At 37.9% G+C, this 15,912-nt stretch overlaps 3 protein-coding genes across 4 annotated transcripts; 1 reads left to right on the top strand and 2 right to left on the bottom strand.

The window, feature by feature from the left end:
- Window positions 1-6,293: 6,293 nt before the first annotated feature.
- Window positions 6,294-8,122, bottom strand: LOC103321864 (cytochrome P450 71B36-like). Its single transcript, XM_008223713.2, has 2 exons — window positions 7,129-8,122; window positions 6,294-7,040 (listed from the first exon to the last, which is right to left on the bottom strand). Exons 1-2 carry the CDS (start codon window positions 8,044-8,046, stop codon window positions 6,417-6,419), a joined length of 1,542 nt encoding a protein of 513 aa, XP_008221935.2. The 5' UTR covers window positions 8,047-8,122; the 3' UTR covers window positions 6,294-6,416.
- Window positions 8,123-9,967: 1,845 nt separating this feature from the next.
- LOC103321863 (serine/threonine-protein kinase AFC2-like) lies at window positions 9,968-14,044 on the top strand. 2 transcript variants are annotated; one of them, XM_016792452.2, is made up of 12 exons: window positions 9,968-10,206; window positions 10,801-10,987; window positions 11,419-11,445; window positions 11,539-11,692; window positions 11,788-11,836; window positions 11,930-12,044; window positions 12,349-12,440; window positions 12,614-12,770; window positions 12,872-12,921; window positions 13,060-13,157; window positions 13,273-13,375; window positions 13,491-14,044. In XM_016792452.2, exons 1-12 carry the CDS (start codon window positions 10,105-10,107, stop codon window positions 13,638-13,640), a joined length of 1,284 nt encoding a protein of 427 aa, XP_016647938.1. In that variant the 5' UTR covers window positions 9,968-10,104; the 3' UTR covers window positions 13,641-14,044. The 2 variants fall into 2 exon arrangements, with proteins under 2 accessions (XP_016647938.1, XP_008221933.1); XM_008223711.2 differs by having other exon boundaries at window positions 12,872-12,936.
- A 170-nt stretch (window positions 14,045-14,214) lies between these two features.
- LOC103321862 (proline-rich receptor-like kinase) lies at window positions 14,215-15,911 on the bottom strand. Its single transcript, XM_008223710.2, is given in 2 exon segments — window positions 14,215-14,605; window positions 14,608-15,911. Coding segments are annotated over 2 exon segments (1,419 nt in total). The 5' UTR covers window positions 15,764-15,911; the 3' UTR covers window positions 14,215-14,342.
- Window position 15,912: the final 1 nt, after the last annotated feature.

Here is a 15,912-nt window from a genome sequence, read left to right as displayed (position 1 = left end):
AATATCATATATCATATATGATGTGTGTGTGTATATATATATATAAAATTAGAAAAAATTGACTGGGGGTCTGAGACCATCTGGTCCCTTAGTGGCTCGATCTGGGAGCACGTGTGGTCATTGGGCTTTTACACGTGGGCAAATCTGCTCTAATACTATGAAGGAAGTTGAAGTTTCACATAAAACCAACTGGCAATTGGCAGTTGCGGACCTAGGAAAATTTTAAAGAAAGGGCAATATTTAAAAGGGTAAAAGCTAAAAAAAACAAACAAAACTACCAACTAATACCATCCATATTTCGTAGCTACATGTACATGACCTTCATTTTTACCCTTCCACAAGCCTCAGACTCCTAGTTCCTACCAAAGTTTTGAAAGACACTACCCTTTTGGTCTCTTAAGGTCAGGTTTACGCCTTGAAGCATTGAGGCGTAAGTCTTTCACGACATGATTTTTTTATTCTTCTAAGAAATATGTTTAAGTTCTCATATTAGGCTAGGATAATGTAATGTCAAATAACTAAGATGTTCCAAAAAAAAAATATTAATAAAGGTTTTACTACATACAAAAGGCACCATTGCATTTAAAATAAAAAAACTTAATAATATGATTATGAGAGAGTACTATTGCTCATGATGACATGACTTGAAAGGAAGGGATGGAGAGCATCCATCGTTCCATTCTTTATTTTTTTAATTTGGTGATTGTTCCACCAAACATACCTTTTTTTTATATCCTGAGAAGGTTCGAGCAAAACACATCGTTTCATTTTAAATGAAACTCATATACTAAGACGACATCGTTTTAATGAGAAACCCAAAAGGAACAGCACACATCTTCTTCCTCGTGCAACGTCTCTGTGCCATAAAAATAAGTATGCAATTCTAACTAGACACACATCCGAAGGAGTCTTATCATAGTAGATGCGATTTTTAGCTACCAAAACAGGAAAGCCTTTTTGAGACATTTAATCGAACAAATGGTGAGCATCATCAGAGGGGCAAATTCCGGCCTCTCCAGTGATTTTCCGGCGAAGGGAGGTGCAGTTGCACCTCATTGCGCCTTAATAGATCCGCCACTTGAGGGAGTAACCCCAACGTCTTAGAGCAATTCCACCGATGAGCTGACCCCAAGGCCGGAGGGGGAATGGCGTTCGAGAGGAGCCTGTGCTCGGGTTGGGAGTGGGACCCACGAAGACGGGCCTAGCCTCGTGCCGCTTTAGCCCGAGGGTTGATGACGCCATGCGCAATGTCATCGCGGGTTTAAATTTTTATCGTTGGCACGCGCATTGCACGCGCCAATCTGTAAAAATTTAAACTCGCATGCGCCGACGCCGACCTGCAAGCTCCAACAGTAGAAGACAGTGTCATGCCCCAAAGCTCTGATCCGCTTCTCCTCCTCCAAGCCAATGGCTGTCATTTTTTTGGCAATAAAATTATGAAAAAAAAATCTAATTTTAAAAAAATACTAAAAAATTCTGATTTTTTTTCTTCTATAAATACCTATCAATACCCTTCACTTTCAACACCAATTCTCATACATTTTCTTCTACTTCTACTATTATTCACTCTTTATACTCAACGTTTTCCTCTCCTTCACCTTGTATTTTTAGTTCTTATATTTATGGCTTCTTCTATCGAAACTGAAGGGACGTGGAGCACCATGGAAGATGTTTCCTTGTCTGAGGCTTGGCTCCAAGTTTGTCATTGTCCCGTGTCAAGCAATGAGATGAAATTTTTTCATATGTGGAAAAAAATTCATGCCGAATTTTGTGAAAAAATTCCGGAGTCGACTCGTACGGAAATGACATTTTCTAATAGGTGGAAAATTCTCAATAAAAAGTTGGGAAAATGGAAAGATGTCTTGGCAAAAGCGATGAACAACCATAGAAGCGGGAAAAATCTAAGTAACGAGGTAAGTATTTTGTAATTTTCGTTTTATTAAGTTTAATGTCCTAATATATATATATTTAATATTTATTGCATTTTCAATATTTTGTTAATATTTCTTGCATTTTCAATATTTTGTTAATATGTCTTGCATTTCCAATTGTTTCTTAATATTTCTTACACTTCCAATTATTTGTAAGGTTAATTGCATTTCCAATATTATTTTTTTTGTTACTTGCATATCCAATATATTTTAAATATTTCTTGCATTTCCATTTTTTTAAAAATAGATTATTCAAGCACTGATGTGGTTTGGTGCAACTGAGCAAGGCAAAAAAAGTTTCAACCATTTTGAATATTGGGAGGTGGTGAAATATTGCAAACGCTTCAGAATTATTCCCACGGGTCCTGCCATTGTGTTAAACGAGACGCCACTCTGTGATTCAATGACATCGGATTCACTTGTCGATTCCCTTATGAGTCAAGACTTACCCATCAAAAAGGAGCCGAGGCCCATTGGCCGAAAGGCTGCGAAGGCAAAGAAAGCGGGTCATTCGAGCAATAATAATTCAATTTTTTTGAAGAAATTGCAAGGCAGAACACCATAAGAATTGAAATGGAGCATAAACGCCAAGAGAACGAGATGACAATTCAAGCCGAGTATGCACGAGAAAGGGAGTGTTTGCGCAAAAAAGATATGTACAAGACGGATCGGGAAACCATGGCGATGGATACAAGCCATATGTCCCCGAAAACAAAACAATTTTGGAAGCTAGAACGAAGGGATGTTATGCGAAAAGACTTTTCCAAGATGAGCCTAGCAACACAGATTGGTTAAATGATGAAAACCATTAAATTAGTTGGCATACCTTTTATGTATTTGTATTTTTCATGTTTTCTATTAAAGTAGTTGTAATTCATGTATTTTATTTTAGTAGTAGTAATTTTTAATGACTTATATTAGATTTCTTTATTTAATAAACAAAGCATTCAATAAAATACCTTTTTATTCAACATATTCCATACATCAAACAAAACATAATTAAAATAAAAAAAACTACAAACAAGGCACCACAATAATAACAAACCACAACCAAACCATAATAAATAAAAAACAACACAACCAAACCATAACTAAATAAAACATAACCAAAGCATCTATGCTCCATCATTCATCTTCATTGCCTTTCATTGCCCATAGATGCTTCATCAAGTCAACTTGACGCATTTCATGAATATACGAAGATTGCATCTTTGTATATCGATCTATCATCATGAAACGATCATCCTCACCAATGGTTCCAGCTCAAACGGTTCTCCACTTGGCCCTTTGGGCCTTTCATAAATCCATGTCAAGGCCATGTTCATTGGATCTGGTTCGTAGACCTCTAAAGCATCATAATCGTACTCATCCTCCACAATTATATTATGGAGGATGATGCAAGTCATCATAATGCTTCTGAGGATCTCATCATCAAACATACGAGCCGCTCCTCGAATAATCAACCACCGAGCTTGAAGGATGCCAAAACACCTTTCAACATCTTTCATGTATCCTTCTTAATAGGTAGCAAATAATTTTTGCTCCTGGGATCGGGGATTCGGAATGGATCTGACAAATGTAGTCCACCTCAGGTGGATGTCGTTAGCTAGATAATACCTCGTCTGGTAGACTGTATTGTTGACTTGATAGGTGATATTGGGGCATTGACCTCTCAAAACATCATTGAAGATTGGAGATTGACCCAGCACGTTGAGGTCATTTTGGGATCCGGCAACTCCAAAGAAAGCATGCCAAATCCATGTGTTGAAGCCAGCAACGACTTCAAGGATGATACTTTTTTGGCCTTTTCTATATTCATAATCACCTTGCAAGGCAGTTGGACAATTCTTTCATTGCCAGTGCATGCAGTTAATGCTACCAATCATTCCTTGAAATCCTCAAGTTTCGGCTTTTTGTAGAAGCCGTTGGAGGTCCCTGGGAGTAGGTCTACACAGGTAGTCCCTAGTGTACAGAGTTTCAAATGCATCACAATCTTACCAAAGCCTCCAACGTAGTGGACTTCCTTATCCGGGCAATCTCATCCACCTGATCAGCAGATGCTCCATATGCCAACATTCAGTATAACAGTGTAAGCTTTTGCTCCGGAAGAAGTCCCAAAACCCCAGCAGCATCACACTTTTGAACAAAGTATGTATCATAATTGCAAATATCATGTATGACTTTATTGAACAAATGAGGTTGCATTCTAAATCGCCTTTGAAAATCAACATCAGAGTACAAAGAAGTTGGGATAAAATAATCTTCCAAAAGATTCTTACCCCGAGAATACCTATGTCTGTCCACATTCCGGCGGCGGCCGACTTGTGAACCACGGCGGCGACCTTGGTTCCCTTCATCTTGCAAAGCAATTGCTATGACAACTTGTTCATCGACTTCTCTCTGCAACTCATTGATTTCATATGTTCTACGGTTTCTCTAATTTGTTTCTCACTCTTCCCTCTCCAAGCATCTCCTAAAATATTCCATTGAGAATGAATAGATTATGAATTCTAAACTCTGAGAAATGAAAATATAGAAAGATGTGGTGTGAGAGGTATGAGCTGAGTCTCTAGTTTTATAGAAAATTTTGGCAAGATAGAGATGTCACGTGACTTGATTTGATTGGATGAAAATCTTATCTAAAATTTGAACCCTAAAATTTATCTAAAATTTGAATTTTGAAATTCATCCGAAATTTGAACCCAAAAATCTTATCCGGAAATTTTATCCGATTATGAATAGTCTTGACACGTAGGAACCTGGAAATCTTATCCAAATTAATTATTGAGGTAAAAAAATTTGTTAAAAAACAAAAAAATGAATAGTAATTGCCATTTGTCATGGCAACGAGTGGAAATACAAAATACTATTTGCAAGGTCAGCCACTATTTACGTGAATAGTGGCTGCCATAGCTCCCACCTTGCCATGGCTAAGGGCAAATGGGTGGAGTTGTTCTTATGCATCCTTTTAGGGTTTGTTTAATTTTCCAATATGAGACAATTTCACATTCACATTCTCACAGCCTGCACAACTCAAAGGAGCAAGAGAAAATCAATTTGAACCATCATAATCTGGATAATCAAGTCTGCATATCCTTTTGTTTTTTGTTTTTCGTTTTTTGTTTTTTTTGAGATAATCAAGTCTGCAAAACCAAGGGAACAGGTTCTTTTTTTATTTTTGGTAATCTAGTCTGCTACATAAATCAAGTGGAATCAAAACCAAGGGCATCGATCTGGATATGGGGGAGTTTGAAGAGAGAAAGGAGGGAGGCTTCAATGGCGGCAAGGAGAGGACGGAGACTGCTGATGGCGAGGTGGGTGGCTGGGGCCTCGACTAGCTGATGTGTTTCTTTAAATTGCTCAGTTGTTTCTTATTTTTCTTAAAGCTAACAGTGTTAAATTGATGTTAATGGTTTGACCAAAAAATATATAAATGTTAGTGGAAGTACGCATGTCAACATTTTATACAGAGAACGTGTAGGATTCATATTCATACTACCCAAATTCGCACCAAAGCTTATCGAAGTCTAATTTCCACTACCAATTTTCTTTTACTTTTTAATAAAATAAACAAAATTAAAAGTGCTAAATACCATTCGAATTAATACGTGTCCTCCAAAAAAATTGCGCTTTGCGTGTTTGGTTACATGATCTAGAAGCCAAAGTAGAGGAAAAATCATACACCAACTGCTTTGAATTGCATTGACTTAAGAGCATCGGCAATGGTTAAGATCAAATCAATTTTATTGCATGAAATTGAACTAAAACAATAAAATTTTACTTATAATGATGTGATTTAGTTCATTGCAATAGGGGATGCTACGTGATGATTTCAATAGGCTAAATCATAGGATGGGCCTACATGCTAATTAAAAGTAGAAAAATACAGCAATTAATGCATTATGCCATTAAGAACATTTGCAATGGTTGTTCAATATTTTAATGCTATTGAACAGTACAATTACAAATAAAACTGTAGTTCAATTCAATAGATACCAAAATAATTGAACTATTGAACAACCCTTGTGGATGCTCTAAGTAATGCTGACATGGCAGTGGCTTGAGCTGGAATTTGTAGGGGTCAGACGCTCTGGACTTCTTTGATTATCACTTTTCCCCCATCTTTATACATTTTATTTTCTGTATTTATTGTCAGCTTCCAAAATTAGAACAGTAAAAAATAAAATGGCATAAAAATTGGAATGGAAAGGGAAATTACTTGGACATTGTCTATTTGATGTTTTAACAGTTGAATGAATCTTTGCCTTGTATTACTTTCTCTTGAAATTTCTTTTGTGCTGTTATTCTTCCTTTGTTTATTGGATGAATAAAATCTTAAACATTCAGAAACACAAGCGCACATGTAAAAGCACCGATATTTTATCATCAACCCAACCAAATCTTTCTTTCTTAAAGTTCGTTTCTATATAATCATAACAAAAAGAACATCCCAAATCCTAAGTTATGTAGAGAAGCTCCTCTAGCTTATGTTTCCTGAGATATTTTCACGGGGACAAGGTGGAGAACAGTTTTCTTCGAGATGGTGAGGGCAAGGCCAGTAGCTTCTTCCATGCTGATATCTTCCTCCTTCATCCCATTAGGCAATTTCCAATCAAACCAGTAGAGAAGATTTGCAAGTCCAAGCTCCACCGTTGTTGTTCCCATGTACATCCCAGGACAAATTCTTCTACCAGCTCCAAATGGCAAAAACTCAAAATGCTGCCCTTTATAATCAATGGAGCTGCCATCAAACCTTTCTGGGACGAACTCTTCTGGGTCCTTCCAAGACTCAGGGTCTCGTGCAATTGCCCAGTCATTAACAAACACCAGTGTTTCCGGGTCGACATCATAACCTTGGATTTTGAAATGGGACAAGGTTTCTCTTGGCAGGATCATTGGAGCTGGAGGATGCAGTCTGAAGGTCTCTTTGATTACCATCTTGAGGTATTGAAGCTCATCTGTATCTCCTTCAGTGACTTTTCCTTTGTTTCCAATGCATCTTCTGACTTCTTCTTGGGCTTTCTTCATTAGTTTCGGTTTCCTAGCTAGCTCTGCCATCGCCCACTCCATTGTAATTGCACTGGTATCTATTCCACCTAAAAACAAATTCTGATTTGCAAGTGTCAAAGTAAGTTTAATTATTCCATCAAAATAAAATCCAAAAAAAAAAAAAAGTAAGATAATTTACAGCGCTTACCAAGAGAACTCCCTTGATGTTGTTATGACCAAGTTGAGCAGCTCCAAACCCAGTTTGCTCCCTCACTATCTTAAGCAGCACATCAACTATGTCTTCATGATCTTTCTCCACTTCCGTCCCAGCCCTGAGATGATCATCAATCACTTGCTGGAAAAGACCATCCAACTCACTTGAAATCCTATCGAACTCTTTATGCACCCCGGAAACCCTGTCTATAATCCACCCGATCCAAGACGGAAAGTAGTCGGCTCCAGACAAGCCTCCCAGCATGGCCTCAGTATCATGGATCAACTCATGAATATTTTTAGCATGCTCAAATTTACTTCCTTGGAAAGTTGTCCCAAAAGCAATCCTGAAAATTATACTGGCAGTGAAAGCAAACAGTTTCTCAGTAAGATTAACTGGAGCACCAGAAGATGAGGAAGAAGAGATTGAATTGACCAATTTAGCCACCTCTTCTTCCCTGACAGACCAATACGACTGGACCCTCTTCACGCTGAAGAGCTCAAGCACGCATATCTTTCTAATCTCTCTCCAGTAGTCGCCATAAGGCGAAAATGCCACGTCTAGATAGTTGTATGTGAGCCTGCGGGAGCCGGCCGAGCTGGGTCTGCTGCAACAGTGGAGGTCGTTGGTTTTCAAGGCCTCTTTGGCTGCTTCAGCCGATGAGATAACGAGAGTCGGTACGCGGCCGAGATGGAGGAGCATGACTGGCCCGTACTTCTTGGAGAGCTGCCATAGAGATTGGTGAGGCGAGGAGCCAAGCTGGTGCAAGTTGCCTATGAGGGGAAGCTTCGGAGGGCTTGGTGGATAGTGCTTTTGTGGGTTCTTATGTTGTTGCTTGTTCTTTCTGAGTAAAAGAAGAAGAGGGATAAGAAGAAATGGAAGGCACAGAATAAGTGGGGTGATGAGAGCCATTGGAGGTCTTTGTCGGTGCTCTTTGTTTCTGTGAGAATTATTTCCTTTCCTTGTTTCTTATATAAAGCTAGCTAGCCAGACGTAGTGCTGATTAGTCATAGTGCGACTAATACTGCTGATTAGTATTGCCAAGCATTAGCCAGACATAATGAAGGTCATTGTTATACGTATATTAATATTGCTGCTTAGTCATAGTGCGATTGGAATTTACCGGCAGCAGGTAAGAAAATGGTAACTAGAGGACAAAAATTGGGATGTCTGTACCGACCATAGCTTAAAAGGATGCCAATTGCCATCTTTTTTTATTGATTGCATATTTAATTAGCACCACCATGACTTCGTTTTCGAGATTATTATGATGTTTGCTGTCCAATTGCAATGCAAGGCTACTTTTCAAAGCAATCCATGGCCATGGGATCGATCGATACATGCACATATATATGCTTTCCGTGTGCACGCACGCAAACAATTATAAATGACGTGGTTTTACTTGTCAAAGAATAATTATGGTACACCAAATTCGTGTAGCCAATTTGTTTGAAAAGCATATTGCAAATTGCAATCCATATCCTTGATCCTTTGATTAGATCCAAATGCCGTAGAAAAGTCTAAATTTAAGAAAACAACATGCATCACTAATTTATCTTCTTCTTTTTTATATATAAATACGGTATCCAAATAAGTTTGAAGTGTCTATTTATGTCTGCATTAGATCTCTCTTAAATTTTAACAAAACTTATTCACGTCAATTCATTGAATAAGCATGCGAGCCAATGCTCATCTGCCTTTCAATCGAGCACCAAATGCTCACAACCTTTAGTCAATCACAATTAATTTCTTGAATATTGATAAAACTAACTCATGTCGGTCTAATGGATAAATATATGAGCCAATGCTTGGTTGCCTTTTAACCAAGCACCAAAAGCTCGCAACCTTTAGCCAATAGCAATTAATTTGTTAAATCTTGACAACTGACTCTTGTCGGTCTGATGAATAAGCATGCGAGCCAACTCTCGACCACCTTTTAACCGAGCGCAAAGCAAACTTTTGCTAATCACATTGGTGCATGTTCAGTAGTAGCAGGGCCATATTTTTGGAGGAAAAGGCGAAATGGTATTTGCCCATACCCGAACTGAAGTGAAACCTTATCTTAAACCTCGTCTGTTCCTTGAAATGAGTTCTTGTTTGTGGGTCCTGCTGTCGAGACATATGTTTGAAATTTGAAGCTATTAGCGTCATGTCATGGGCCCATTCGGATAGTATTTTCTGATGACATTATAAAGCGTTAATGCGAAGATTTGACAAATATGAAATGACGAAAACAAGTAAATTTTAAATGATTTTTTACATCTAGTTATTTCAAATTCATTCATTTGAAATGTAATACATTAATTATTTCAAATGCGTTCAATTTAATATTTTCTAATTTTTCTAATAAATTTAGACGAACTATTAAATCCAAAACATTTATTTGAAATTTCTCCACCCATATGGAGTCAAAATTTAAAACTCTAAAATAAAATTAAAATTGCTAGCTCACAATAACTTACAAGTTACAATTTCTTTGGTGAATACTTGCAAGTTACAATTTCTTAATTTCAAATACTAATTAACACGTGTCATCCAAAAAATTTGGGTTTTGTTTGTTTTGGTTACATGGTGTAGAAGCCCAAATACAAACTGGTTAAGGTCCTACCGCATGGCTTTTTCAATTTGGGCTTGTGGCCCATAATTTACAAGCCCATCCGTCACTTTTACCCTTTTGTATGTGCAGCCCAACATTAAAAAAAAAGAAAAAAAGAATTTAATAATGTTCCAAACACGCCCTAAAGCTCAACTCAACCAGGGTTTAAATTCAGCCACATAATTAGTTACGTGGGGTCAGCAAAACAGCTCAGCATGCCAACCAACAGTGCAGATTAAGCCCCAGAATCGCATCCGACGACTCGCGGTAGCTCACAAAGAACAAGGGTTAGGGCGTTTTCCCGTTCGATTCCTTCGTTTAATCAGAGCGATTTCTGTTCAATCAGTAAATCTAGGGTTAGGGATTTGAATCGGATGGAGATGGATTATGTGACGGAGTTCCCTCTCTCCCACATTGATCGGCGTCCAAGGAAGAGGCCCAGGATTGCTTGGGACGTCCCTCAAGGTCACCCAAAGGTGCAATTTTTACCCTTAACGTCATCAACTATCTCATAATGAAGGTCCCTTTTTCATTATTTATGCTATAATTGGTTATCTCGTTTTTCAAAATTATTTTTCTAATATTTTGAATTCATCCCAGTTTACCTTTTTATTTGTGTTAAAACATTTTCTGGGTAGCAAATAATGATAAAATTATAGGTATATCGGGGTAGACTGTAGAAATGATGTCATTTTTCAAAGTTTCGCGATCTGTTAGTCTGGCCTGGAAAAGTCTGATCTTGTATAAGATATTGCCTTAGACATAAATTTATTTTGCTTGGGAAAAGTTGATGTTATAAAATTATGGGGTTTAAAAATTTGGAAGAATTGAAATTTTCATGATCTGGTAGGTTTGTCATATTAATATTATTGGCAAATAAAAGTTGGATATGTTCCTGTCTGGTGTTATATGTGTGTTATTTATTCTGCATAAACTGTGTTTCTGTTTGATTCCTCAGACAATATGATGGAAAATCAATGATAGATTGCTAAGGGTTTAAATTTTTCTATTACTTTTTGTATAGTGGAGTATGAATAAATGCTGGAGTATGAATAAATGGCTATGTGTAGGCTCAGTCAGGAATATATTATGAGCAAGATGTTGGAAATGGGACAAGCTTTGGACCTCCAAGGGTACTCCCAGACCATCCTAGTCTTTTTGTAAAGGGATTGACTCAAAAAGGCTCTCCCCCATGGCGAGATGATGACAAAGATGGGCATTACATGTTTGCGCTGGGAGAGAATTTAACTTCTCGCTGTAATTACATTCAATCACCATTGAAAATTTTTCTTTACATTCTTTATGTGTCTATTCTTTTTAATGCTGTATTTTAAACTTTCAGAACTTAAATCAATCTGATGTGCTTCCATCTTTTCATTTTTTTCCTCAATGTTTATTTCCAATGTTTGAAAAAATAAATATACTTAAAAGAAAAAAGTTCCGGGACATATTTTTTTGGGACGTTAGGGTTGCTCTTGAATTCGAAAACATATACATCGAAAGAGTTGAAGTTTTTCCTTTTGGTCCCTTTTTGTTCTTTTTTTTTTTTTTTTCCTTACTGTGTGCATATAAACATATTTTAGTCAAGTTTAGAATATTTGTTTACTTTAAGACACAACATCTATTTGTTTCTGTTGATATAATCTTTTGTAAAATATTTCCTTAATTTCTTGTTTCTGTACTTGCAGATAAGATTCACAGAAAAATTGGTGAAGGTTAGGTTTCTTCACTGGCTTTAGACCTGTGTCTGGATGAAATTTTGTTTCATCAATCTGTCTTCTCATATTTGGGCTCTTTGCATTATGTAGGAACTTTTGGTCAGGTTTTGGAATGCTGGGATAGGGAAACAAAAGAGATGGTAGCTATAAAAGTTGTCAGAAGTATTAAGAAATATCGTGAAGCAGCAATGATAGAAGTTGATGTGCTACAGTTGCTTGGGAAGTATGACAGAAATGGCAGTCGGTGAGTATTGTTTCCTGATGTGCTTATTTCATTTGCTTCTTAGCAGTTGTAAAATGAAATTTGGGTCAATTGTTAAGTGGCTTTATTCTTTGCAGTTGTGTTCAAATACGGAACTGGTTTGACTATCGTAACCATATATGTATAGTAAGTATATGCTTGATTTTTGATAACATGATTCCCCAACTTCACAAATATTTTGGGGGTTAAGACTTTGTTGGATTTAAATGGTCTTAACAGGTATTTGAGATGCTTGGACCAAGCTTATACGATTTCCTCCGGAAAAATAATTATCGCCCATTTCCGGTTGATCTTGTCCGCGAGCTTGGCAGGCAACTGTTGGAATGTGTAGCATGTGTGTAGTTGGACTTCTGTTGTTGCTCTTATTCCATTCAAAGTTTATAGCAGCAATTGTACCATTCCATAAGTTTTTACCTTTCCTTCTTAATTAATTTACTGGTAGTTTCTGCTTTGTTTTTTTTTTTTAAAAAAAATTTATTTAAAGTAAAGCTTATTCATGTGACATGTATGAATATCTTCTTAGAATCTGTTTGGATGTCTAGTATGATACCATATAGAGGTTGTAGCTGGACATTGAATTCAATAAAAGTGCATCGCTATTAAGTTCTTATGCCTTCTCTGGCTGTAACATTTTGCAGTCATGCATGATATGCGTCTCATCCATACTGACTTGAAGCCTGAAAACATACTTTTTGTGTCTTCAGAGTATGTTAAAGTACCAGACTACAAGGTATGTCCGCTTGTTATGTCATTGCTTTGTAGTTGGTGTTTTCTTTTCTTTTCTTTTTCCCTCGTCACCCCTTCCAATGTCACATTATCAATGCTTTCACCTTTTTTACCTGCATTCTTTTAATATTGTGTCAAATATCCTTGAGTCTTCAAGTTTTTCCTTTGTTGTTGCAGTTTACATCCCGGTCACCAAAAGATGGAACCTGTTATAAAAGGTTGCCAAAGTCTAGTGCTATCAAGGTCATTGATTTTGGCAGCACTGCCTATGACCATCAAGAGCACAACTACATTGTCTCGACAAGGCACTACCGAGCACCGGAGGTTATTCTTGGTATGCTAATATTTGCTCTCCTTTTCCATTTAATCATTTCCTTTTTGAGTATTTGTTATTAATTTATATTTTAGCATTCATGTGATTGTTTATATTTACAGGTCTTGGATGGAGTTATCCATGTGACATATGGAGTGTTGGTTGCATCTTGGTAGAATTGTGTTCTGTATGTCTTTAATTGCGTTCTGTATGTCTTTAATTGCATTGGTTTGTTTGCTAAATTTCTGGATTATATCAAAGTCTATAAAAGAAGTTCTGATGAAAAAAAAACAAATGCAATTCTTTTCAGGGAGAAGCGTTGTTTCAGACACATGAGAACTTAGAACATCTAGCTATGATGGAGAGGGTCTTAGGTCCATTTCCACAGCACATGTTGAGAAGAGCAGAGTATGTGCTTCTTGAAGAGTTTTATCATAATTTTGATATATTAAGGTTCAGATGATGTTTGTTCGTCTGTATTCACCACCTTCTCCTTTGCTACTTTTGTATTTTTTTGGTTTAGCCGGCACGCTGAGAAGTATGTCAGGAGGGGTAGATTGGACTGGCCAGAAGGTGCAACTTCACGGGAAAGTATTAAAGCCGTTTTAAAGCTACATCGTCTCCAGGTATATAGAATTTGTACTTTTTCTAAATATATTAAATTCTTATGTTTCGAAACATGTTCACGAACATTGTTGCAGTAACACTTTAAAGTCAACAAATTTATATTGTCTTTCGCAGAATATAGTTATGCAGCATGTAGATCATTCAGCTGGGGATCTCATCGACCTCCTGCAAGGTCTCCTTAGATATGACCCCTCCAATAGGCTAACTTCTCCTGAGGCCCTCAGGCATCCGTTCTTTACCAGGGATCATTTCAGGAGGTTTTAGTGCCAAATTCATTCTTGCAGTGTTAGTAGGTTTAATCGGAGTGCATTGTGAAGTTGTGCATTTTTGAAGAGCGGGGTTGCTTGCTCTCCTGAATGTTGTTATTTCTTGGCATACACAAGCATAAAGTGCTGGCCAGCAATTCTCAATTTCTGTCATTTCACTTTCGGGTGAAAGCTTCTGTAAATATCCTCTGTCATAATTTTCTCCTTCGATTTTGTACCATGAAAATGAAATGTAACAAGTTTCCCATACAATGAGGTGATCCGCTTTCTGAATAATGTTAGCCTTCACCATTAGCATGTGCATGTGTTTGTTTAAGTTTTCTTAGAAAATGAACATATGGCTGTTACATTCTACTGAATAATACTGTACTTCACATATTGCAATAAATTTCGTTTTTGTTATCTCTTATGAATTTTTGCAAGTGGCAAATTTTGGACTGGTTATATTTTTGCGTCTTGATATTGAATTTTGAGTAGGGTTTTGAATGATCAGATTCTGAACAAGAAGAGAAATTACAGTACATTACAGCTAAGACACATCAAACCTGAAATTCAAGTACCATACTATCAGGTCGTTGGAAAAAGAGTGCTTTCACTTATCAAATGCTCGAAACGTCAATATAAATGCTTCCTTAGTGTACGAAAATCGAAACATAATCTGAAAATAGAAGAAAATGTAGACGAAAATCCAAATGCTTCCTTAGTGTTTTGTCTTGCATTTTCTACTAACCAGAACCCCATCAGGAGGTCTGGTGAACACAACTTTGCAGTCACCATATAACCAATAAGAGTAACGTAGGATATTTCCAAAATTAGCACGTGCTCTGAAAGATCCCTTGACTTCAAAAACGGCTCTATTGGTCTCCATCTGCTTCTGAAGCCTTTGGCTCTCTAACAATCCAAGACGGACCTGACTAACCACCATATGAACATTTGCAAACATGGACTCTCTCTTGTGTGCAGAAAGGGTTCTATGTATTGGGTAGCAATTAGGGTATTTCCATAATAAAGATCAATGATCAAGGAGCTGAAGTCCACGCTCACCTTCTTGTTTGGATTGGTGAAGTTCGCTAGCACAGTAAGGTCAGCATTGAGCAGATAGCCCATGTCAAGGTAGGCTGCATTGAGGGTGGCAGTGGAGACATCGAATTTCGGTGTCCGGGGGCGAAAAATAAGATAGACTATGAGAACCACTAGGCCTCCTATGATTATGATAACCCAAAAAATTGCACAGAAGATGGCTAATGACCATTGAAAGAGGTTGGTTTGTGGAGTATGTGGCCTGAGCAAGCCATGCGAGGGAGGACGCTGGCCATGTTGTGGCTGTCCTCGTGTAACATGTCCCCGAGGATGCAGTTGGTCTTCATGATCATGGCTTGACAGTGGCAGGGTTTGCTGGCTCTGACGCTTTGCCGGAGGTTGTGGGTCTTCATTATCTTGGTTTGCAATGGGCACCGGGGGGACTAGCGGCTGGGTTTGCTGGCCTGAATGGTTTGGCTGTGGATGAGGATGTTGGTCTTGAAAGTGTGGATGGAATGACACCAATGGACCTAGTGGCCGAGAATGCCTGCCTGAATGCTTTGGCCGGTGACGACGGGCTGGCTTAACATCTGGTGGTGGTTCAGGGTGGGGTTGTTCAGTCCAACCGGGACCGAGGCTCACAGGGCCGGAGTGCTGGCCTTGGTGCTGTGGTTGTTGCAGTAATGGAACAACAGGAGGTGTTTGGGGATATTGGTCTGGACCTTGTGGTTGAAAGGGTCTGACAAAATGAGGGTTGGTGTCATCATGGGTAGGCATGGTAGCATGGACAAGTAGTAAGCAAGGAAGAAGAGCTGAAGATCGAGGGATGAGGAATAATAAGGAATTGGAGGCCAACAGGGAAAGAGGATGACTTGAAGAAAACTTCAAGGATGATTTTTGGAAAGGCAAAGAATCAAACGTAGTTAAGCATGGGAGGCAAGTAATCTTGGTACCAACTTTTTTCAAGTGGTTCTGTTTCTGTATTTTAGAGTGGCTAGGCTGGGCCAATGCGAACGAATACATTATACAGGTTCTCCACCATATCGGATAGATTATCATCGGATTTGGGATACCCTTTACAAAAGAGATTAGAACGAACATTATCACCCCTTTTTTATTTTGCTGAATGAACAAGAAGAAGAAAAAATGCCACGCTTTGTTTGGGGTTTTGGGGTTCTTTCCCCCCTGTTACATAAAATAAAAAAAAATTAAAAAAAATATTGCCACGCACAACTCGAAAGAAAAACAAC

The sequence above is a fragment of the Prunus mume genome, linkage group LG2, assembly GCF_029339155.1.
Source record: "Prunus mume cultivar Tortuosa linkage group LG2, ASM2933915v1, whole genome shotgun sequence".
In the NCBI taxonomy this organism is placed as follows: domain Eukaryota; kingdom Viridiplantae; phylum Streptophyta; class Magnoliopsida; order Rosales; family Rosaceae; genus Prunus; species Prunus mume.
The sequence above is the reverse complement of the archived record's forward strand: the minus strand, read 5'-3'. Positions and strand labels throughout refer to the sequence as shown.